This window comes from Lepidothrix coronata, unplaced genomic scaffold (assembly GCF_001604755.1).
Source record: "Lepidothrix coronata isolate B3197 unplaced genomic scaffold, Lepidothrix_coronata-1.0 Scaffold3, whole genome shotgun sequence".
In the NCBI taxonomy this organism is placed as follows: domain Eukaryota; kingdom Metazoa; phylum Chordata; class Aves; order Passeriformes; family Pipridae; genus Lepidothrix; species Lepidothrix coronata.
In genome coordinates this window covers 1,328,733-1,352,869 of record NW_016690183.1, presented here as the reverse complement: position 1 = coordinate 1,352,869, position 24,137 = coordinate 1,328,733, and the positions used below count along the sequence as shown (strand labels likewise).

The 24,137-nt window shown below is 39.6% G+C and overlaps 1 protein-coding gene across 1 annotated transcript in view; it reads right to left on the bottom strand.

Moving 5' to 3' along the window:
• The window catches only part of KCNG2 (potassium voltage-gated channel modifier subfamily G member 2), a 54,991-nt gene that overhangs the window by 16,653 nt on the left and 14,201 nt on the right, over positions 1 to 24,137 (bottom strand). The window contains exon 2 of the mRNA XM_017820042.1: positions 8,154 to 8,977. Within this exon, the coding sequence (XP_017675531.1) occupies positions 8,154 to 8,909 (756 nt within the window). The 5' untranslated portion in view covers positions 8,910 to 8,977. The remainder of the gene's footprint in view (positions 1 to 8,153; positions 8,978 to 24,137) is intronic.

Below are 24,137 nucleotides of genomic sequence, written 5' to 3'. Positions count from 1 at the left end.
GACAGCCGAAAACCCAGAGGAGGAATCAACATTCCAGGACGAGTACGTTGATAAGCTACACTACAGCAGCCTACGAACCGAGGTATGAGACTGAGAAAGACAGATCACACAGCAGACCGAGGAGAAAGGACTCAAAGCTACTTTCTTGGACTTCGTGAAGAGGAAAAACTTCCACAAACAGCTGGAGCTTGGTAAGGGGGGAGCATTCGGGTCCCCGAACACTCCCACAAGGGAGAGACTGGTTACTTCGCAATCTTGAAAGGCTCTTCCTGGACTAAAGTTAAAGGGAGGGGCTTAAAGGACTGATAGAAATGTAATATATATATATATATATATAGTTGCCTTTAGTTTATATAGTATTTATTTGTGTAAATAAATGTATATACTTCCCCTTCCCCCTATAGAAGCCTCTGGCCTGAAAGTTTCTCTCTGGTGTTGGGATAAATTCTGGGAAGGGGTGGGGGAGCCTGGAAATTGGATTTTGGATTTCTAATGTGGCTCAAACTGCCACACCAGTAAAATGATCAAAGGACATTATCATCACTTCTTGATATTTGCAAAGAACTTTCTGTGATTGGTCTTATAAATTCCATAGGAGTCAGATAAAAGATGCACACCACTCCAAAATCCCCCACAGAACTTGACATTTAAGTTTTAGATTGAGCAGTACAGAGGTTCTTGACTCCTTGACTTTAAAGCTGTCTGTGTGGCACACAGAAGCAACATTACTTTATCAAACCCCATCACTTTCAACTGCTTTCAGACAAACTAGAGCTGTCTGAAAGACAACTTGCACAGCAAATTTCTCTGACCATCAGAGAGGAGCTGGGAGACCATACTATGATGACTCAGACTTGCGAACTTTGTAGTTACTCCTCAGTTTTGGACTCTAAGGATATCGTACAGTAATTGCATCTTGCATGAGTCACAAGTTGGTCTCACTTGTGAAAAGGGTTTTCTTGCTTAGAAATGTAGCTCACAGACTGAAGCACAAAGAGTGTACCCAGGTACCTGAACAGGTAGATGTAGTTTTATTTCTGTTATTATGATGGTCATAGACATTGTGATTAAGACGTTCTGTCACAAAGCATTCACAATCTAAGGGCAGGATTAAACAAAACAGGTGATGGAACTACGTAAGGCCAATTGAGAACCTAAACAAGAAAGCAAACTTTTTCATATTGCCAATGACTGGAGCTGTGGGTAAAGACATTCTCAGGGCTTGTAATTTGTTATGTGTTACCATTTTGACTTAAGTACTAACTGAGGAGAAAACCTAATTTAAGCTTGTGAAATTAAAAGAAAAAAAGAAATACCATACTTTTAGTTAAAATACAGTTCTGCAGTGTTCTGAGTGCTACATCCCTTAAGCAAGGACATGTGAAACTGAATATGAATCTCATGTGTCTATAAGAACTCCATTGTGCATGATGTAGAAAAGGCAGGTGACAATTGCTAGTGAGTCATTTGGTCTTTCCCTGGCCTCCAGCCAGATGTGGCCTGAAGTGTCTGGAGCAAACACAAAATGCAAACGAGCAATATAGGGGACAAGTACAGTACATCAGTTCAGATGCCAAAACTGGTGATGCTGTTACAGCTCATAATTTTTGGCATTTAAACTGCAGAGCTGAAAAAACAGTATAACGAATTCTCAGATGATCCCCAGGGAAATTAGTTAGTCCAATTCCCTAAGACTCTTTTTATAAAAAGTCACCCTCAGTGCCTATACACTATAAATAGTTATCTGTAATACCAGCGGGGAGATTTTTTTTTTAAATGCATGGGTTTTTTTGACTGTGCTGTAATTTCTAGAACAGTTTATTCCACAAAGAAAGGAAAAACACAAGCTGCAATTTATTAAGACTTTCATTCATGAAAACAAACCATCTATGCATCACATGAGTCTCTAAGTTAAAATCAAGGTCTTGTTATCACATGCAGAATGACAACTGAACAGTCAGAAGAGAGAGAAAGTGGTAAAAATGAGCTCTCCAGCAATGAAAAGCTTAATTCCAGAGTCTCAAGCAGAGTGGCATTGTACTTTTCAACAAAATAAGCAAACGATTTAATGTAGAAATGTGTTAACCCCGGCTAGAAGGACCCCATACTGCAAGAGTTTTGAGATAAGATAGTATTCAACAAAATGACATTTCTGACACACTGAGGCTGTGAATCTTGTATGTGTTCCTATTGAGCTACCTATTTAGACTACAAACCTAATAAAATCAATAGTTATAACTGCAGAATCACAGAATGGTTGAGGTTCCATGGAACCTCTGGAGATCACCTGGTCCAGCCCCTTCTACCTGCTCAAACAGGGCTACATAGTTGTCCAGGACTGTGTCTAGGCAGCTTTTGAATATCTCCAAGGATGAATATGCTACAACCTCCCTGGGCAACCTGCACCAGTCCTTGGCCACCCTCACAATGAAAAGGTATTTCAGAGGTAAATGCTTGTGTTTTATGTCACCTCTTGTCCTGTCACTGGGCACCACTGCAAAGAGCCTGGTTCTGTCCTCTGTGACCCCTCCCTGCATATATTTCTACACATTGATGAGATCCCCCTGAACCTTCTCTTCTCCAGTCTAAACAGTCCCAGCTCTCACAAGCCTTTCCTATAGGGGAGATGCTCCAGCCCCTCCATCATCTTCATGGCTCTACATTGGTCTTTGTCCAGTATGCCTATATCTCTCTTGTACTGGGGACCCAGAATTTGACACAGCGCTCCAGGTGTGGCCTCACCAGCGCTGAGCAGAGAGGAAAAACACCTCCCTCGACCTGCCAGCAATGCCTAACACAGCCCAGGATACCAGTAGCCTTCTTTGTTGCAAGGGCACATTGCTGGCTCATGGTAAACTTGGTGTCCACCAGGACCCCCAGGTCCTATTCTGCTGAGCTCCTTTGCATCTCGGTGGCCTCCAGCATGTACTGGTGTAAGGAGCTGTTCCTTGCCGGGTGCAGGACTCTGTATTTCTCCTTGCTGAGCTTGCTGAGGTTCCACAGGCTTCCTGAGCCCATTTCTCCAGCCTGGCAAGGTAATTCAGGACAGCAGAACAACTGTCTGTCCTATCAGTCACTCACCTAAAGTTCCTGTCATCAGCAAATTTGCTGCAGGTACACTCTGCTTCATCCTCCAGGCCACTAATAAAGATGTCTAACAAGACTGGACCCAGTACAGGGCCCTGGGGTATGCCGTTTAGTTAGTGGCCTCCAACTAGACTTCGTGTCACTGATCACCATGCTCAGGGCACGGCCATTCAGCCAATTTTCAATCCACCTCACTGTCTGCTCATGCACCCCTTACAGCAACAGCTTGTCTACGAAAAGCTATTGAGAATCATTATACAAGACTCTTTTAACCTTGTCTGAGATTACTTTTGTGTGTACCTTTGTGAAATGAAATCTTTAGTCACAAGATTGTTTAAAACACACATTCACCATTTATCTATTATCAACATTATGAAAGCTGAAGAACAGCGTGTAAATTAAGCTTAGAAGGTTAAATGGTTTTGGCTTCTTTATGAGCTATTATTAACTTCATTATTTATAAACCTCTCTCTTTGTTGTAATGTTCTTTAGCTGAAGGTTATTGAACTGTAACTTCCTATCACAGCATCTTTAATTGGGCTAGCTTTTCCCAACACGTTAGGAAGCACGGTGAAGAAGGAAGTATCACAGAATCACAGAATATGCTGAATTGGAAGGGACTCACAAGAGTCATTGAGTCCAACTCCTGGCCCTGCAAAGGACTATTCCCAGGGGGTCACACCATGTGCCTGAGAGTATCATCCAAATGCTTCTTGAACTCTGTCAGGCTTGGTACTGTGATCACTTTCCTGGGGAGCCTGTTGCAGCACCCAACCACTGATCTGCTTCTCCTGTTTTACACTGTGGTATTACAAATGATTGAGCTCAGGGGTACTCAGGCCTATAAATGCTTTTGTGAATCAGAACAAATTATTTGATGTTAATGTCTGAGTTCACTACCCTTTCTTCTGTGATGAGGAAGGTTGTCTAACAAAAGAAAGAAGACTTCTTCAGATAGAAATGGTCAACATTTCTGTTTTCAACAAGAAAAAAAATGAAGAGTTCAATATGATGACCATCTGGCTTCAAGTTGAATCTCTCAATGTCTTTTGGTTGTTCAGCTCCTAATGTGTTTAAAGTTTTTGCTGTAATGTATCCCCATCTGTTTTAAGACTGATGTATTAGCTGCTTTCCTTAAGTCACTCAATGCCTGGCCATTTGTTTACAGAGTTGAGAAGCCCACTTAAAGGTATCATACGCCTAAAATGCCTTAAGGATATTTTTATGCCTCTGGACATTTTTACGTCTTGGAGATGAGTTTTGTGGTGGTCTTGAAAGAACTCAGTCACTGAGGGTTCCTGCTATGATTCTGTCTCAGTAGATTTTACCTTTAGAGAAGACTTTTCACCATGAAATCTAAATCTTACATAGAAATCTCCCGTTCTGAAAATGTTGAAATTAAAAAATTAGCATTGTCTTGTTACTTTACACAGAAGAATGTGACTGTCTTCACAGGTTTGTTTTCTTTATACATTTGAAGTATCCCTTTCTTGAAATTTCCAGAAGCAGCTATTATACATATTACTGGACCAGTGGATTTTATTTAATTTAATCAGGAAATAAAAGCTAAATGAGAAAAAATTGACAAAATATAAGTCCTAGTTCAGTAAGTAAAACATAATTTAGTATCTGATTCTGTTAACTTTACTGATAATTGTGCAGCATCTGAAACACATGATACTAATTCCCAAAAAGAGTAACACAAGGTGAATCAAGGTGACCATTAGTAAGAACAAGACATATACAGTACAGGGGAACACCATCCTTCCCATTCTTGTTAAACCACTAGGGATTGCAACTGTCATCCAGAACATCTGGACCATTTGATAAAGTTAACAAAATGTATGATTGAGTCTTCTGCTGTATTTTAAAAGAGATAGGCAGGCACCTTAAATAATTTCCTCACCCACTTGGTCATTACTTCTAACTTTCAAGATCCCACACTTGCATCTTGTCTGAGGTCATTTACACCTCTGCAGGACATCACTGGGTGTAACAGCTCATCCATTCAGATGGCATTAAAGGATTGGGGTATGGAAAATTGCTCCCCCCAGCAAAACCACAGCATGGGTTTTTTCATGATTGGTTCCTCTGTCTTTCCCTGAAGCGATAACAGGAGAGATAGATGGCACATAGAGCTTTTGTTTTCTGTAAAAACACCAGCTCTGACACAGAACCATAACAACAGTAATGCCAGCCAGAAAACCTGGAAAATCCATTTTCTGCTTGTTAGGAGACTGCAAAACCAGACCAAAGAACTATCGCCGGGCACAAATTTTAATCTAGATACTGGGGACACAGCTCAGAATGATTAACATGAATTTGAACTCACATGATCTCTCTTCTCTCCACACTTGTTATGTGAAGAGCTGCATTGGCTTGCTAAGCCACATAGAGAGTATACACAAAGAGTTTGCAGCCTACGTTTCTGACCTTACAAGTGATTCCATGTGGGCAGATGCCTGATTCCCTACCCAGCCAGAAGTGATCCTTCACCTGTCCCCTGTGCAAGAGAGCCACCTTTGTCTCAAACAAAATACCCCTTTCCAATCTGTCCACAGACCTTCCCTGTGCAAAGAGCAGAACAAAGATTATTTGCAGGAGCTCTGTGCTTTTAGAATGTAAGGACACAGAAAAACATAGGAGAATTTATTCTGATCTTCTCTGCATTGCAAGCATTTCGCTTTTGTAACTTGATCTGCAATTGGTAATTTACTTTTGATTGAAATAGAGCGTGTTTAGCTGAAGGCTACCTACCAGGAGGGCACTGAGCTTTGAACTGAAAAAGTCTAAAAATACAGAATCTATTAATTCTCTTCCTAGTCTGTCCCAGTAATTAATCACTGTGGTATTAAAAATTGGCATATAGTTTCCCATATGAATTTCCCAGGATTCAGCTTTTATCCATGCATCATCTCCTTGCTTACTTTAAAGGTCTTTTAGATGATACAGTTCTCCTCCCCTCATAAAAAACCACTTATGTGCTTAATCCACTCACCTTCCTCCCAATAATGTAAATTAACTGAAATGTTCAAGTTTCTTACTGTATGGCATTTTCTACAGGTGTCTAAGATTTACAGGTTTTTTCACCCTCTTCCACTTTTTCAAAACACCATTAAAAATAGTAATGTGAGAGTCGACTGCAGCATTCTAATGTCAGTCTCACCAATACAGGCACAAGAAATCTTCCAGCTTCTAATCACTGCTCCTCAGCTTAGATACTCAAGGGTGACATTAACCCTTCTGACTTTATGCTGCAATAGGAACTTACAGCAGTTGTACCCTAAATCCTATTTAGAATCTCATTTTGGGAGTCAGACTCTGCTTTTACAAGAGCAAGTCTGCATTCATCTTTATTGCACAGTTTTGCATTCGATTATGAAAATGTGCTACTTCTAATGGTCCCAGCTTACCAAGAAATCCAGGCTTCTTTCATACTCTTGCTTTATCCTCACTATTACCCCGCTCCACCCAACAAAACATTATTAGCCAATTATTATGAGTCCCTATTTATGTTTATACCATTAATAACAATATAAGGTGCCTAACCTCTGTGAATTCTAGAAGTAATTGCTCAGCTCTCACTTAAACCCAGGAACATTTGAACACTAAATACACCTCAGTTTTCAACAGTAAAATATCCCTTGTGCTTAGAATTCCAAGATACTGGAGAACTGATGGTTAATTAGAGTAAAAGACATATGTTTTGGAAATGATATTTCTTTTAAAATTATTAGGACAATATAGTGTTAATTAGTACCCAGTATCCTCAACTTTTAAACCATAAAAAGCCTTTAAAATAGAGATCTTATAATAAATCATATATCAATTAACATACCAAATGTTTCATCTTTTTATTTGGCTGCTACTGAGTGAGTCTGATTCCATATCAAAATACTCAGTTGATGTGTAATCTCAACAGACCTGGCAAGCAAAGGGTGGATTTAATGGTACATGAGGTAATCAGTCAAACGCAGGGGTCTCTCTGCAGTGGCTGGACCCATCTTCCATCAGCATACATTTTATTTCCAATGCAACAAAACAGTAAATGACCACCCTCTTTTCTGCTAGTGGCATTGGGGGACGAGCCATCTAGCCCCTGGGTGATGGCACACAGGGAGATTGCTGCTTCCAGGAGCGCTTAGCCTTCAGCTGAGAGGCAGAACTTTGGGGGGTGAAGTAGTTAGTAGCTGAAGTTCACAACCACATTTAATGACCATGGGGCTGGGAAATAAGCCTACACATTTAGTATCAAGCTTGGACTTGGGTAAAACCAGAGAGGCCATGAACTCTTCAAAACACCCCCACCTCCCAGATCCCTTAGACTGCATTTCAGCCTATATGTAAATAAAACATGATGTCCTCCTCTATCATTTTTCAGATAAGCTCTCACTGGCATACATAGAATTAATCCTAGGAAAGTGAACTGCTTGCACAAAATAAGGGACTAAACCCTTAGGGAATTTGGTGAACTGAAGAATAAACAAAATATATGTAAGACTTGATTTTCAAGGGCATAAATCATCCACAGCTTACGCTTGAGAATACTAAACACATCTGAAAATTGGGACAATTGCTCTGTTTCTGCTGTTAAGTTGCTGCCTCAGCTTCCTTGGCCTTTATCTCACCCTATAACATCAAAATACTTTAGATATGGTTTTTACACTGGGGTACTGAGAGTTCATTCAAAGTGTTAAAGTACCCTTAGGGAAAACTGCTCTGTTAACTCTAAACCTAATCTCAAAACATTAAGCCACAAGCAAGGCTGATTTTTATCCCCACGATAGCTGGTTTGTCATCTGGTTAGAGATGTCAGAAAACAAACCTGTTGGGCAAAACTATCTGCTGGTGTGAACTGGCAAAGCTGTTCTGGCAAGGCAGTGTTTGGCCCAATCTTCCCTCAGTTTGAAGTGACATAATGCTTTGTGTGCTCTACCCCAGACAACCCTCCACTCCTTACGCACTGAATGCAATACCTTCATATTTGCTGGAATGATTTTGCCTGTCACCTTCCCCAAGGAGACAAAATGCAAAACACGCTTTACTCCAAAACCAGCTGCACTTACCCGATCTTCTTCTTCTCTGACATCTGGCATGGTGCTGATGCAGAGGCTGACTGCAGTGATGGCAACAAAAGAGATTGAAATACAAGCAAAGATCTTCCCTGGGATCCCTGAGTGGGGGTTCTCTACCATATCCCTAAGCTTTCTCATGCACAAACTCAATCGGCTAGTGTCCTGGAAGGCACATTGCGCAGTTTCACTAAATACCATCTCCCTTTCAAACAGCCTGGCCTCAGCTGCCTCTTCCTCTTTCTGTCGCAATCTCTTTTTACAGCACCACTCCAGGTGGTCCTCTTCTATCCCCCAGTACACAAGCTCCTCCTGGAAAGAAAGAGCACACATCTCCCTGAGAAGCCTCAGCTTCCCAGCTGTCAGGAAAGTCATGATTGTCCTGAAGGCACTAGGATTACGGTCAAAAAAAAATTCATTGCAGCTAACATCATAATCATCGCAGATGTTCATGATCTCATCATAGTTGTTGCAAGACTTTAGCTTCCCAAGCCTGGTCAAGGGGCAGTTCTCCAAGGTGGTCCATGGAATTTTGTATTTAATACCGCCTACATTGATGATCACAAACCTGGACCGGTCATCGATGCGGGCTAAGCAGCACAAGTCTTCTCCAGGATGCAAAAGTTTGGCCTTTTTGTAGAAGAATCCTTTCTTGGTTTGCACTTCACACAGGTTTTCCAAGTTGTTGAAGGAGTAAGTGCTGAACTCAGGATCTGCATTCCCAGTGAGCAATGCCATTTCGTGATACATCTGTTGAGTCCATAGGGAGGTTGCGGCTACTCAAACAAAAGCATCTGAAGCTTGACCAGAAAGTCTATCTGTAAAAAAAGGATTTTAAAATTACAATAAAAGTAGGACATTGCTAGATGATAAACAATCCTATCCTCTCATCCCCAAGAAACTTTTCCCCGTGGCATTATTTTTCCCCCTATTATTTTAGGAGTATCTTTGCTTGATAGTTGCTTGGGGAAAGAACTTAAACTACAATCAGGTCAGAAGCCACGTTGATACTTCAAGAGAGTTTAGTCAGTGAACGAATTTACATTTTAGCAACTTAATAAAGAAACTTAGTTGTAAATTTTTCTTTATTATTTTGTCCCATCTACATAATATTCCTATTACAAAATGCCCATAGTGTGAGGATAAAACAAACACCTACAGTACAGTCAGAAATGTAAATGCAGAAATGTGGGTAATTCCCAATTTAAATTCACTATGCCTAGGTAGCAATAATAATGAATATCTGGGAGCTGAGAATCCAGCCTGCAGCCAGCACTCAGGTTTGGGTGCTTGAATCTCCATAGCACTATGGAGACCCATTTGCCACTGGTACCCCAGCTAATTGGATTAAAGCTATATTGGGAGTATCTACCAGAATAGCCCCTCTTCTAAGGGTAGAAAAGCTTTTGTTCTATGCTGGAGTACCTGCCTTCCTGACTACTGACATCTCTGGTAGGAAGGTGGGCATGCTGTGTCTGAGCCAAAACCAGAGCTTGCCTGGGACGCTGGAGCTGCTGAAGGCTCTTCTGTGGGTTTGGCTGTAGGAGATGGAGAGGGTGCCAAGAAGCCTGGCAGCAGCTCTGAAACGGGATATCAAACCTAAGAATGAAGCCGAGCTGGAAGTGAACTGGTTGCTGCTCTTACTCCTGCATAGTGCAGAACCCAACTGGTCACATTTAGCAGGAATTATGCATATTATGTATAATTCCAGGATTTAGCTTGTGCCTTCTGCTTACCCCTCCTTTACCAAACCACAATCCACATCATCTCCTTACTTTCTCTAAAGCTCGTCACCCACATTCTTCAAAGCAGTCTCTCCGAATCAGAACTGGGGATGTCTTGAAATGCTACTATGTAATTGCACTTGTGAATCACCCAAAACTTCCTGAATTGCTCAAATATGAGGTAGGAAACAAGAAATCAGTGTCGGACTATTGGGATTCCACACAAAAGACCTGGACTGAGAATGGATGCAGTGATGGCCAACAGTCTTAACCGGGGAAGGTAGAAACCTTACAAGTTGACAAAAGATAGGAGAAAAAGCTGAGTAGGGAAGGATAGACTGACATAATTGATGACAGGATGAGGCAGTAACTCCATAATTTATAAGCAACATTCTCCAATTCCCTCTGAATCTCATGCCTCAGCTGGGAGAGAACAACAAACAAGTGGGTGCCAGGAAAAATCAGAGAGTACACACATTGAAACACATTCCCAGAGGAGCATCTTGCTTTATCTTTAATCAATGCACTAACTCTTAACTCATTAGACTTAGTCAAAATTATCTCTGACAGAGAGTGGTGAATATTTGCTACCATACCACTGAATCACCCTCTAAATATTCTTACCAATTGCACTCAAACAACAACACAGCAATAACAGTGGTACTCCTGCTTCAACATTTCTATAAGGACTCAGTCACTGAATTTTAGAATGGCATTTACATTGGATATTTGCAAAAGGTCAGGAAGGTTGGTTTATATACAAAAAGCTACAGTCATCTAGAGATACTTTTCAGCACTGTGAAAATTTCAGAAGAGCTAATGATGCTAAAATCTCTCCAATTTCACTTCAGGGAAAGAAATAATTGTTTGAACATCTGTTTATACAGGGCAGCATGAGCAACAGAGAAAAGCTCCTTCACCTGGGTAAGGGCCAGTAAAGGGCAATAGGAGCAACACACTCTTACGGTGCTTCTACGGCACAGGCTCGAATGCAGCTGGGGTTGCAAATGCCACAATGAGTGAGCACTGTCAGCACAGCATATGCTTTAAAGATTTAGTCTCTTGTTGCTTTCTGTTGGTAAGATAAAATATTCACTGCCACTACTGAGAGCTCTGTGCTTTTGTTTTCATGCCTCACTTGTTCTACAAGTCAACATACTAAAAGTGGTTTACATTGTTTTGAGATCAAGGCCAGGATTTGCTTTTCTCCTCTCCCTCGTGTAGCAGGTTGCTGCATAAAGGGGCCAGATACATTTCATAGAATTATTTTGAATCTAATCTTACATGCACTTCTTCCTCCTTCTAAGTAGCATTTAGCTCAATGTGAAAATCTGTAAGCATGTTGTTTGCTACAAAATCTCTGAATCTTTTGTTTTGTGAATGTGTGGATATAAAATTACATTGGTTAAATGTAAAGCTTAAGGAAGGAGCTTTTTTTTTTTTTCTTTTTTTGTATCGTCAGTGGATAAACAGAAAGAGAACAGAAGTAGTTATGGATAGTATTGCCTCTGGTTAAACAGGTTGATTCTGGACAGTACTGGTAGCACCAGGTGCTGGAGTTTAGCTACTACAGTGAATTTTCTGACATCACACTTCAAGATCCCAGAATCCATACCAGCATACCTTATTAGTTGGCAGCATTTGTTTTGGAAATCTCAGATTAAAAGATAAGCATGTGAAGACAGTTGTATTTATTATTCTCCTTGCCATCTCTGTGAGATGGCTGACCAAGACCAGGGCTCAGATGTCAATGGAACAACATGAAAAAGCTTCTTCTGCCACATTAACTGTCTAGAGAAAAACAAAATACATCACTGTGGGTTCCCAATTTGGCATCTATCCTGAGAAGTAAAACAAGCCTGGAAGGTCTGTCTCTGATCTTATGTGCATGGAATGTATCATGACTCTCACTAAATATTAAAGGGTGTTTGAAAATTATGTGGGTCTTAAAATACTCTCTGCATGCCAAGGTTATCTGATGTATGCACATGCCTGCAGTAAAGCATCCTACTGAAGATTAACTTTAAAAGCCAATACTTCCAGAAATGATACTACTTTATCATCCAGTTGGCATTTCTACCATTTAATCTGACACATGGGTGCAGGAAAGACTATTAAAGCACAGTCTAGAATAAGCTGTCCATCACAGGGATGAAGGACAGAATTTGATTCTATATTTGTTGTTCATAATTTTACAATGCTGTGGGAGAAATGCTGCATGAATGTTTCAGTTTGATGATCATATACAGGGTGGGTCATACATATTGTGGATTCTTTTCTTTTTTAAGTAGAGTCAAACAATTTTTATTCACTAAGAAGTATTTTCTTTGGCTGTCTATGTATGTATATGTATTCATGCACACATGAATTCAGCCAAATTGTGTCAACAACAGACAGTTGAGATCTTCAAAACACAAGTATTTTCCATCAAAGATTTTAAAGATTAAATAAATGTCATAAGCACACAACTGCTTCCCCTTTTTGTTGAATTATTTTCTCAATTGAGAGAGGGCTATTTCCTGACTTACTGCCTTCTCACTTTTTCCACTCCCATCACTGCTCCTCACACAAGCATTCCTCATTGTCCTATTCTATCAGTACTGCTGCGTCTAAGTCACATGTGGCTTTGCCTGTGGCTCCACTGGTCTCAAGCTGCCTTGAATAAGAATGAAAAATAGGGCAAAACATCCCTGCCGACAGGCTGATCAGCCTGGCGAGGAGAGCTTTAAAACAGGGATGATGGGGAGGTAGTGGTGGAGCAAAGACTGCAGGGTACTATGGTCAAGAGAGATCTTGTGCTGAGGGTGACCACATGAAGTATGTGCACATAAATGAGGGTATACCTACAGGAAAGTGTCATGGGCAAAGCACTTACAACTTTTCTGAGAAATCAACTGCACTAGGTGGCTCTGAAGTGCCTGTACAGTAATGCATGTAGACAGGGAGAAAACAAGAAAAATTCAGAGGTCTTTGTGCAGTTGCACAGAAGAATCTGGTATGGTGAAGGTGGTCAAACACTGGAACAGAATGCCAAGAGTGGTGGTGGAGTCTCCATCCTTGGAGATATTCAAAACCCATCTGGACACAGTTCCGGGTAACTTGTTCTAGCTGATGCCACTTTGAGCAGTGGAAACTAAAGCAGATGAAATTCAGGGTCCCTTCCTACCTCAACTACTCCATGATTTTGTAAACAGTCTCTTTTTAACTGCTGCTGTAAGTTACAAAGTACTGCAGGTTTACGCTTGTACTACAATAGCAAAAAGAAACCACGAGGTCTTTTAGTAATTAATGTTTCAAGATTTCTTTTGTGAAATGAAACACATTTTGACAGAGTACAGGTTATTGTGTCATAATTTAAAGCCACAGACAGGAAACATAGATTAGGGTGACCACAAGATGTTTTCTCTCAATTCCAATGGGAGTTGAGTCAGTGAATCTGTTCTGCAGTGCTCAGCCATTTCCAGTCAGAGATGTGCTGAAACCTGACATTGCTGCCTGGGACCAAAGTAATTCCTACTTCTGCCTGTGACATGATTTATAAATCACAACGCACACAATCACTTTAATAGTAAACTTTACACATGCAATTGATCATCCAGTTGGTGATATTACAGCTAACACTTTGGGTGAGGAGGTTCAGGAGATCTGGGTTACTCTTCTACTCACTACAATTCAGTAGAACGTGGACTTCCAGTTACGACTCCCTGCCAGGCCCTGTTGAAACATGGAGAGGAAAGCATCTGCCCACAAGTCTTACAACATACAGAACAGATGGGGTGCAAGAAATACACAGATTTAAAAAACAAAACAAACCCCAGTGAAACAAAACAGAATAGATACCTCTTGAACACTTCCAGGGATGGTGATTCTATCACTTCCCTGGACAGCCTGTTCCAATGTCTACCAGTTCCTTCCCTACCAGTGAAGGAATTTTTCCTAATACCAAATCTAAACCTCCCCTGGTGCAACTTGAGGTTGTTTCCTCTTGTCACTTGCTACTTGGGAGAAGGGGCTGGACCCCACCTAGCTGATTGGGAACACATCAACCACAGCTATACAGATCCAAGACTTTCTACCTCGATCTCTAGACTTTTGTTAAAGCACCATTATACAAAAATATGGACAGTATTTCTCTCACACTCTACTTCGAATTTTTATTTCAAGTTTCCTAAATATATTTGTACCCCAATGAGCACCTCAGGAGTCTGAACTCTGCCTTGCTGCTTTGCTACTCTGCTTTGCTACTTCTATGTCATGAAAGCGCAGTTTCACAGGGAACTAAAGTGAGACTAAGTAACATTGGTTAAACCAGAAGCATCCAAACATTTTTCTGCAAGCTTTCTGAAGTAAAGGAATCAGTGCTGGAATGAATTTTGAAAAGAGTCTATAATAAGAAAAAATAAATCAAAATAATGTAAATATAACTTAATTGCTATATATATTGCCAGCTTTACTCCCAAAATGTTCAAGAAAAAAAAGCAATAAATGGAAATTAGAACAGAGTAAACCCACTATAATCTATAAAAGGACACTCCAAAGGACAAAGGGGAATTGGGTTGATTTCACAGAGAGTATTTTCTACGTAACCCAAAAAAGTTGAATTTTATGTATTTCTGTATTTATTATCAGCAAACTTTAATATCCCTGACGTCTTAAGCCACTGCTTAGGGAAGGCAGTAGACCAAGAAATTGGAAGGTACTAGAATTTTGAACAGTCCTTCACTTTGTCCACTTCATCAGGGTTACAGGAAGCAGTGACACCACTTACACACCTAGCTGAGATGTCTCCATCTAACAGAGACAGGGGGGTTTCTTGTGTAGGCGTGGAGCAGAATAGCTAAGAGAGTCTTTTTCAGAGAGTATTTTGGGGACCTTGAGGGGGATGCTGCATCAGTCAGTTCAGAAGCCCAGGAGACTCATGCTGAAATGGAGGCTGCAAAATTCAGCATGTGAAGCTGGACATTGTTGCATACTCCGAGTGTACATTTTTCTCAAAATTTTCATTAATTTAGTGGAGGAAAAAAGGAATACTTTTCTTCTCTGAACATCCCTAATCACATTTATGCCACACTATGTAATTAGCTGAAACAATTCAATTTGTTAAATGAACAAATCAAATTAACTTGACACCAATTATTCTGACATGTGTCCATAGCTATTTGTCTCCATTAGACAGACTATGAGTTATCTAGTGTCACTGCACTACAGTTCTACAGAGTTCTATAGTGAGAGTATTAACACTGTGACATCTTTGAGAAATCAGAGATTTGATCCAACTACCCGAAGAATGGGATCTTTGCTTGTATCTTCATAGCAAAACCCAACATTATCCTGCACTTCCACAAGCTTTCAGTACTCATTTATCTTTGTACCCTAAATAGAATGGAACTATTATTTCTATGAAGCTATTTGCACACTTCAGTTGCACAGCAGACAAAGGCAGGGATGCTAGATAAAAGGCAGACACCGCTTGTTTTTGCATTCTCCCCAGAATTAGAATTCTGTTCAGTCTAGGGAACTTCAAGATTTCACAAAAGTCCTAAACACAGAGTGCTTTCCCAGTGTATTTCGCTACACAGAACTATAAATAATGAACAAGAAGAGACTGCAAGGTTTAGGCAGATCCTACAAGGATTAGGCAGGTAAGTTTTCTTCCCCATAGGATTATTACTACTTACAACAAAACAGAGCATCATGTTCAAAGCAAGCTTTATTTGTTTAAGTGTATTAACCCTCAGTTGGCTACAAGAAAAATACTTTCATAAAATATGCTTTCATCCTCAGTTCATGTTTTACGAATATGTGAACAGACACCAGATATGCACCAAGTGGCTGATGTGCTAAAGTGAAGAGACTTCAGACCACAACCTCTATGTCTCAAAGTCTGAGAAGATTAGATTGCACATAGAGAGTTGTTTGATCCAGTTCCTGTTAACTGCAATCAAGTATACAGTGTCAAGAGCCTAAAATATAAACGTGTTCTGTCTGCACTTTCTTGATCAGTGATTGAGCCCTGTGAACAGGGTAACTTTGACCCTGACTGGCAGCCACTAGATGGTGAAATTTCTATTCTTCCATGAAGCAAATACAAGTTTATTTTAAGGGCTTTAATGATTAATCCTTTTAGTATTCTGTTTAATCAACCAGTCTAAGAGACTCAGATAAGGTAGTAAACTTGGTGCGAATTGCCAATCTGAAATATTTCTTTCCATGTCCTTAGATTGCTGTATTTCAGAATAACCAATCGTCAAAATCCAGTTTTTAAAATATTTACTCCAGTCATGGTTACATGCCCACAGCTGGCCTAAGGTACAATGTGAATAGCACTATTAAATGCAAAAGCGACAGACTGTGTAGTATGTTAAAACAGCATTGTTTATCCTTCTCACCCAGGAAATTAAACAGATTGTCTCATTTCTGTTGCCAAAATTCTGGAAGCATGAAGAACCAAAGGAGTTTTGGTGTCTTTGCGAATCACAGAATTAAGTCAGGTGTTCTGGTGGATCTGTAGAACACTGCAGGGGGAAAAAGCAGTTTTTAGCTTGAGCTCTGCTCCTCCTCTAACACTGATCATTTATTTCTGATCTATCCTACTGGATTTTGCAATACTATATTTAACAGCTTCCCACCCAGATGATTAGTATGCTTGATTTAGTACAGAATACAGCAAATAGATTTCTGACTGGAAATAAGAAGTTTTGACTATGTGATGCCACCCTTGGCCCAGTTGCACATTCAGAAATTCACACTGATTTGCTGGGGCACTTTTCCTAATAACTTGTACCTGTCCTTATGTCTCTTTCAGGGCCATTCACAAGTTTGTATGAATAGTTGTTGGACACATATGTTAGAATATAATAAGATTAGAGGAAATGGCCCCTCAAATTGTGCCAGGAGAAGTTTAGATTCGATATGAGAAAAAAATTTTTCACTGAAAGACTTCTCAAGCATTAGAACAGGCTGCTCAGGGAAGTGTTTGAGTCAACATCCCTGGAGATAGTGTAGACATGGCACTTTGGAACATGGTTTAGTGGTGAACTTGGCAGCGCTGGTTTAATGGTTGAACTCAATCATCTTAAGGGTCTTTTCCAGCCTAAATGATTCTATGAATAAATGCTCTTATTAACTGCTCACAGATTTCAGATGTAGATCTAGCCTTTTTAACTTCCACATGAAATCATTTGCAGAAAAGATAAATTGTATACAGATGCATCTTGCTTCTTTTGTTAGCTTTAATTAGTGAACACTAGATTTTATGCATTTTCATTGTTTTTTTGCAGATGACGTTCTTGTTCTCATGTGTGTTTCATAAGTCAATTATGCATTGACCTAAAAAATATTTCCATCTCTATTTAAACAAAATTCTACCTTTGAATTCAATATGATTTCTGTTGAATATTAAAATAATTGCATAAAACACCTTTTAATTTTAGTCTCTTCAAGACTGTATACTTAATCCATGGTTGCAGTAAACAGGAACTGGATCAAACAAAATTTCACATGGAATTGAATAGCCTCAAACTCTGGTAAAAGTACAGCTCCCAGTCTAAAGTCTGTCCAGTTTAGCCCGTCACTCTCTTTGTGCACATCTGGTGTCTCTGTTCAGACATACAGGAAATACGAACTGAGGATGAAAGCACATTTTACAAACAGATGAGGGTTAATGCAGCTAAATTAAACATGGTTTGAACATGGTGCTCTGTTTTTGGGTTTTTTTATTGCAAGTAATACTAATTCTGTGGGGAAAAACTTTTCTGCCTGGTCTTTGCATTGCAGGCTCTGATGGTTTTTTATTGCTTAGAATATAGTCAGTTCCCTTCACTGAAATAGACTGTAAAAGAACTCCAAATTTTCAGACATTATGAACTCTTTAAATTTAGCCATTTGAGCAGGGTGTCAAATCAGCACAGAGACAGAATGGGTGAGATAGGGTTGATACACAGCTATTTCAAACTAAACCCACCCGTGATAATCCATTTCACAGTCTATCATTTGTATCAAGCCCCCCTCCAGTGAAGAAAAGAGGGAAAAGAAGTGGAAATCCATGCAATCCTGCTGTTCTCATTTCTCTGAACACAGAGGAGCAGAGAACAGAGGATACAGAAAAGACAGTGAAAACAGTGGGATGGAAGAGAAATATCACAGACAATTCAAGCATAGGTTGAGACGGAAAAGAAACAGAGAACGTAAAACAAAACACAAGGTCTTCATTTTCAGGTGAAAACGTAATTACAATTTACTTCTACTGTCACATGGAGTATACATACTTTATTTTGGTAATCTAGTACTGCAGTGATCAGTTCATCTGTGGTCCTTGAGAAGCAAACTCTCAGCTTATGTGTTCAGAAACTTCATTTTGGGCAAGTTACTGCCTCTATGACTCAGCCTAAATTCTTAATTCTGACTCCTAAATTAAATGTTTACAGCTGTACAGCATAAGGATCCCACTGAGAACTCATCTTGTTAGCCTCAGCTTTTCATTTAAGCCCGTGTACAGACATCTTATATTATGGACACCACAAAGAGGATCATGAGATCTAGCCCTGCAGAAGAAATCATTCAGCCTCAGGGGACCAAAAGCTACCAGCAAAATAGTTTTCATTCTGGCACCTATAACTGGTAGGTGCAAAAAGAAGAGATAGGTTCTGTTCAGGAGGTGTTTAAGACAGCATCCAGGCCTCATTCAGGTTTGCCAGTGAAATGGCTTTCTTGGCTTGGTTCAAATTTCCCACTGCAATGTTTGTACTGCATAGCTCTGGAGAGAGAGGCTAATTATGGGTTACAATGCAGACACACAAACAGGTTTTACATCATCAACAGAAGTAGTATAACCACATTTACCCTCCATCTGGGTTATACTAGACACCTGTGCAAAACCATCACTTCGAGTGCCTGTCCAGGTGGCTTTACTCAGAGCTACGGAATGGAATTGCTAGGGCAACAGGAATGGAAAGACGAAAGTGACGAAGATGGTGACTTGGGCCAGTAGAGTTGAGAAAATTGCTTCTTCATTCCACCTTTAACTGACCAGCCATTTCATTATGCAGCTAAGAGGATATACACGATTATTTCACTTTGAGCAATGGAAAGCTGCTCACATTTTCTTCTGTTGCCAGAAGATCCTACAGGCTCTCGAAGAAGCTGGAGACTGCCAAGTGTAGGAATAATTTTGCACCTCCTTTTCTTTCCGACTGTGCTTTCTGACTGCCAAAGGAGGCTTCCTGGAAGGTGCTCTGCAGTTTAATAAGCTGGTCTAACTCATCAGGTCATGTTTGCTGGGGCACTGTGGTACTGGCATAGTCAGAGAAGAAAAGCTTGATGTTTGGCTAAATGAGAAAGACGGTGGAGTTTCATAGGTACTAACAAAAAGCTAGGCTCCAGCTCTGTTTCAAGCCTGTACTTTGGTCAATATTTGGTATGTTTACCACACTGAAGAACCTGGAGCATGGTCTTCTACAAAGACCCTTTCATCTCCCTCCACAGTAACAGCACTGAACATAAGTGTTTCTAAGGCACAAGGCTTATGTGCTCAGCAGCTCTGCATATTTGTATCACATGATATAACATAACACCCCAGATTTATCTACCTCAATTTTACTTAACCTAAGCCATTACTTCCAAATAAGAGGTCTCTATTCTATTATTGGTTTTTTGCTAACAACCAACCTTTACTGTTAACACAAAAGACACACTGAAGAAATAAGCAAAGAAATAACTTTCATTCTCTCTCCTCCTGAAAATTTTCAATTAAAAAAATCTCAGAAAATATTAATTCATATCTACTTTGCTTGCTCATCAAGTAAAAACTAAACATGGATATCAGCATCTAAAAATCTGAATAAAGATCAGTAAATAAGTAGCTATCAGCTACTTAATAAAGATGTTTGAAAGAAAAGTATGTAATCTGATTTGTACTGCATAATTCTTTTTGTATTATTTATTTTACACTTTAAATTACCTTATTTTACTTAATGCATTCAGTCTCAATAGCTCACTAACATAGAATGATTTAGCTTAAGCTCTGATTAGACAGTTGCTCTCCAGTTCAATCAGTCCCTTTCCCAACAGTAAAATTATATTTGCCTGCTGAATACTTCTATATCCTGACAGGAACTTGCAGTCCCATTTGGTCTCAGAAATCCTGTGCTGAAGTGTATCATCATACTCCACAAGCCCGAGACTCAACTGAATCAACAGGAATTGAAGGGGCTATGGAAGTTGGCTTCTAGAGAGGTCAATCCTCAGGCTTTTGAGGGTGTGGAGTGGGGCGTGTCCCTGGGAAGACTTGTCAGACAGAATGGGAAAGATCCTACCAATGCTATACAGTAAACCCAGTTCATGAGATGAATTTCTGTGTCTCTGTCATCATTATAGGGATGTTTTTGTGGCTGTAAAGGATAATTTCATGATCTAGAAGGGAAACAAAGTGTGAAACAAATATGAGATATGAACAAACACAGATGGGTTTGCAGAAAGAGAGTGGGAGAGAGAAAGCACTTAGCTAAACCTCTTGTGGTCAGCTAAGAAATGAAAATTGTACTGTTTTGAGATAAAATATGATAATGAACTAAAATCACTTGGTGGTTTTATGCTTACAACAAATACTAAATCAAAAAGAAATATGTAATTTACACTGTGAAAGAAGAGAAGAAGGATAAAAGGATAGCGATCAATACGGTATAAAGAAGATACTCCATTATTTTAGAGCCTAAGTCAAGCATTATTTTAGAGCCTAATTCAAGCATATGCTGAATCCCTGCACTTTTCTTGTAAGTTAACAAGTGCCAAGCAGCTTGTAAGAAGCTCTCTGCCTCTCTCAGAATCAGGACCTTAGTCTGCTATATCACCTAAGAAAACCACTACTAAGTAAATGCATAACTGGTACTAAGCCCACACTTATATTTATATAAATATATGTGAACATTCCCCTATATATTTTTTTATTTTCCCCCTACATATATGCATGTGTATGCACATAAATATATATTCCCCTGAACAGACAGGCAAACGACAGACATGAGATCTGCGACATGAAATGCTTGTGGTCTCCAGGCACAGCCTTCAGGAAGACAGGGCCAGGGAGCAGCAAGGGTCAAATCAATCATCATATCTCACTGGCTTCCAGTGGAAATGAAGAGCTTGAATCTGGTATCTGCACAGAGGCACCCAGCACAATTTGAGACACCTTGGGATATCTGAGGATGGCAGAAGTGCCTTAACAGCAACAGCTGGATGCCAAGCACGATGCGCTAGTACATTTAAAACAGCACTGGATATCCATCTTTGGGCAAACAAAACTGTCCTAGGTAAATAGGTCCTTTGAAAATCTTTGCACATAGAACCTTTGGGGATTTATTTTTAATTTCTTGGCAGTGAAAAAAGATCCTCCATATTCATAACTTTTTGAAGTATGGCACTCTTGCCTCAAAAGTCAGTGCTGCGTATCAACTGATTTCTCCATGGAGATAAGATATTCACTGAAATAGCAGAAGTGCTGTTAAAAAAATTAGTGGATTTCTACCATGTTGTGGTGCATGTAAACCTGAAAATTTCTGTAATTAAAGTTAACTGCTATTCTGGAAGAAGCTTTCCATAAGATTCACATTAGGCAGCTATATTTAATACTAAATGCTTCCTGTTTTACCCAAGCTGAACACATTCAACAATTTGCATTATGGAGCACAAGTCCTTAATTCTTAAGTCAAATATGATCCCTGCAGAAACTGGTTCTGCATGTATCCAGCCAGTGTGTGCAAATTTCCAATGTCCGTAGCTTGGTCAGGAAAAAAGGTACTTGTGATGGGAACCAGCTGGAAATAATGTATGTGCATAGTTACAATGTGTATATGAATGTGTGCATGAGTTGAAAAAGAGAGTACACTATTCCCCGTTTTTGGAGGGGAGACACCTTAGAGGCACAGCTGTAATTATGGAAAAACTAATGGTCCTCGCATAACAAAAGGACTATGTTTTTCCTTTCAAAGCACTCACTCATCTCTTCCAAGGCACATACACACACCTGAGAGCCAAACCAGCAAAAGAGAAGCCAGTTAAAGGATCGATGTCAGTAAGTGTCTTCTGCTGCTGGATGAACACTGTTTTCTAAAAACAGTGAATAGCCTTCCTGATCCAGAACCGGTAAAGCAGAAGAATTTTAAACTAAAATGCACTCTCCATGAATCACAATAAAAAAGTCCCAGTTTCCTTCAAACTCTAGAAATCCTACTACTCATTGTATTTACAAAACACCAAAGCCCAGCTATAAGAAATAAGTAGAGCTAACCACCTAGATATCCCTTTCTGTAATACATGTGCTAGAATCTCATGCTCTTGGCCTCTTGCCTCTGTTCTATGTATACTCTGCATTCCCACTGACTTAAGACAACTGGGAATTTATTACAGTGACAGAAGAATCAGAGTTATTGAATTTGCCAGTCTACGAGAGTAAAGCAAGATACTTTTCTTAATGTACGTACGGGCATCATATGAGCATTAGTTTTTAGTTATTTCAGAATGCCTGAAAATTGTGTGTTTGTCAGATTGTCATAAAACATCATAAATACACAGCTACAAACTGTAGGTGCAGTCTTGCAATATGGACAGGCTACTTAATCTAAATTATGAAGGCTCATTTTAATTCTGGATACGGAAGGATGTAGAATATCCTCGCTTCTTTTGCATATAAACCTGTTAAAATTTTCTGACTGATGGTGATTTTGCACACAGAGAACAAATGCTTCCTCAGCTTCGGCAAGACCTATTGGATCCTGTGTTGTTCCACCAAATGAGAGAAAGAAGAGAAAGCAAAGAATTAGAAATCACTACAAAGGAGCCTTCCTGAGTACTGAGTCCAAAATTATAGGGACAAGATGGGGACAAGGTGAGAGGAAAGACAACATGTTGCCTCATTTCTATCCCGTTTCACACTCCTAAAAACCTTTATTTCCAACCCAGAAAGAAAGGAGCAGTCAAGAATCCACAAAACCAGCCAAGCCACCCTAGACAGACAGTGGGGAGGAATTTTATAGATGTTAGAGACATTTTCATTCCAAATTCTCCTGAAAGTGTCACAGCCCATCCAAGTGTTTAATGAGCAATCCCCTCAATGAAATCTTGAGTTCCATTTTTTTTCCTAAAGCATGATTAAAACACCTCTATCTATTAGCCTAATTTCTGCTATTTTCCTAATAAAAAAAAGGCAAAGGAGTCGCTTGTGGAATCTTTTCTTACTTCTCATAATCTCTCAAATCTCTTCTCCTTTTAAGTAATTTCTTTACTTTCTCCCCAAGCTATTCTTTCCTAGAGCAACATGCTTTTCCTTTTTTTACGAACTCTTTCACCCCAGATAAGTGTTTCACAGTATCAACCCACCATGCATCCGTTCCACCTCCTAATTACCAGATTCCTTCCGCAAACAGCTGCATAATTACATTATGTGATATAGCATATATAAATCAGCTATGGTCATCATATGTTCTAAAAGATTGACCTGCAATTGTTGTCCGCTGCAGAACTTCATCCCAATTACTTTCAGCCATCAAATCTAAGCCACAAAGTTGAAACTTGACTGAATAGAGATTATTGAAGTTGGGCTTTGGAAATGGTGATTTGTCATTTATTTTCCTAAGTCCTACTTTCAAAGCTATTGTGATCTCATCCCCACAGGCCTTGAAATTGATTTCTGAAACCTAAATTACCTTTTCATCTAGCAAACCTTTCTTTGGTACTTGGTTCAGAAGCTGAGGTTCACCCTGCCTTTTCATGTCTGGGTGTGTGCACTGATGTCACTTGCTCTTCATCCTCGCTCCCTTCTGAACATGCCGGTGCAACAGGGCTGGTGAGTTACTATTACCACACAGGGAATGCATGGGCAACTAATGAAGTTTTCCTGGCACTTTCTAAAAGCAATGACTAACAGCTCTTTAAATTATCAAAAAAGTGGCAAAAATAAATTATATTTAAGGTTACATTTTCACCACCTCCTTATTTGTATATGCAAAATATGTCCACGTAATTGCATCAGCTGATTAGTTATGCAGCTATTCAAATACCTTTTCATTCAAATGCACTTTTCAAATGCAGCTATACATGGTCAAATGCAGATTTTTCATACCTGAATGACTGTAAACAAACAAACCAGAAGCCAAATGAAGATTTGGCTATTAAACCTAGGGGATATTGCACACTAAGAAACACGTTCTAAGTTTCAATACTGTAAATTATTGCTATCTCTTCATAATATTTTCAGTTTCTA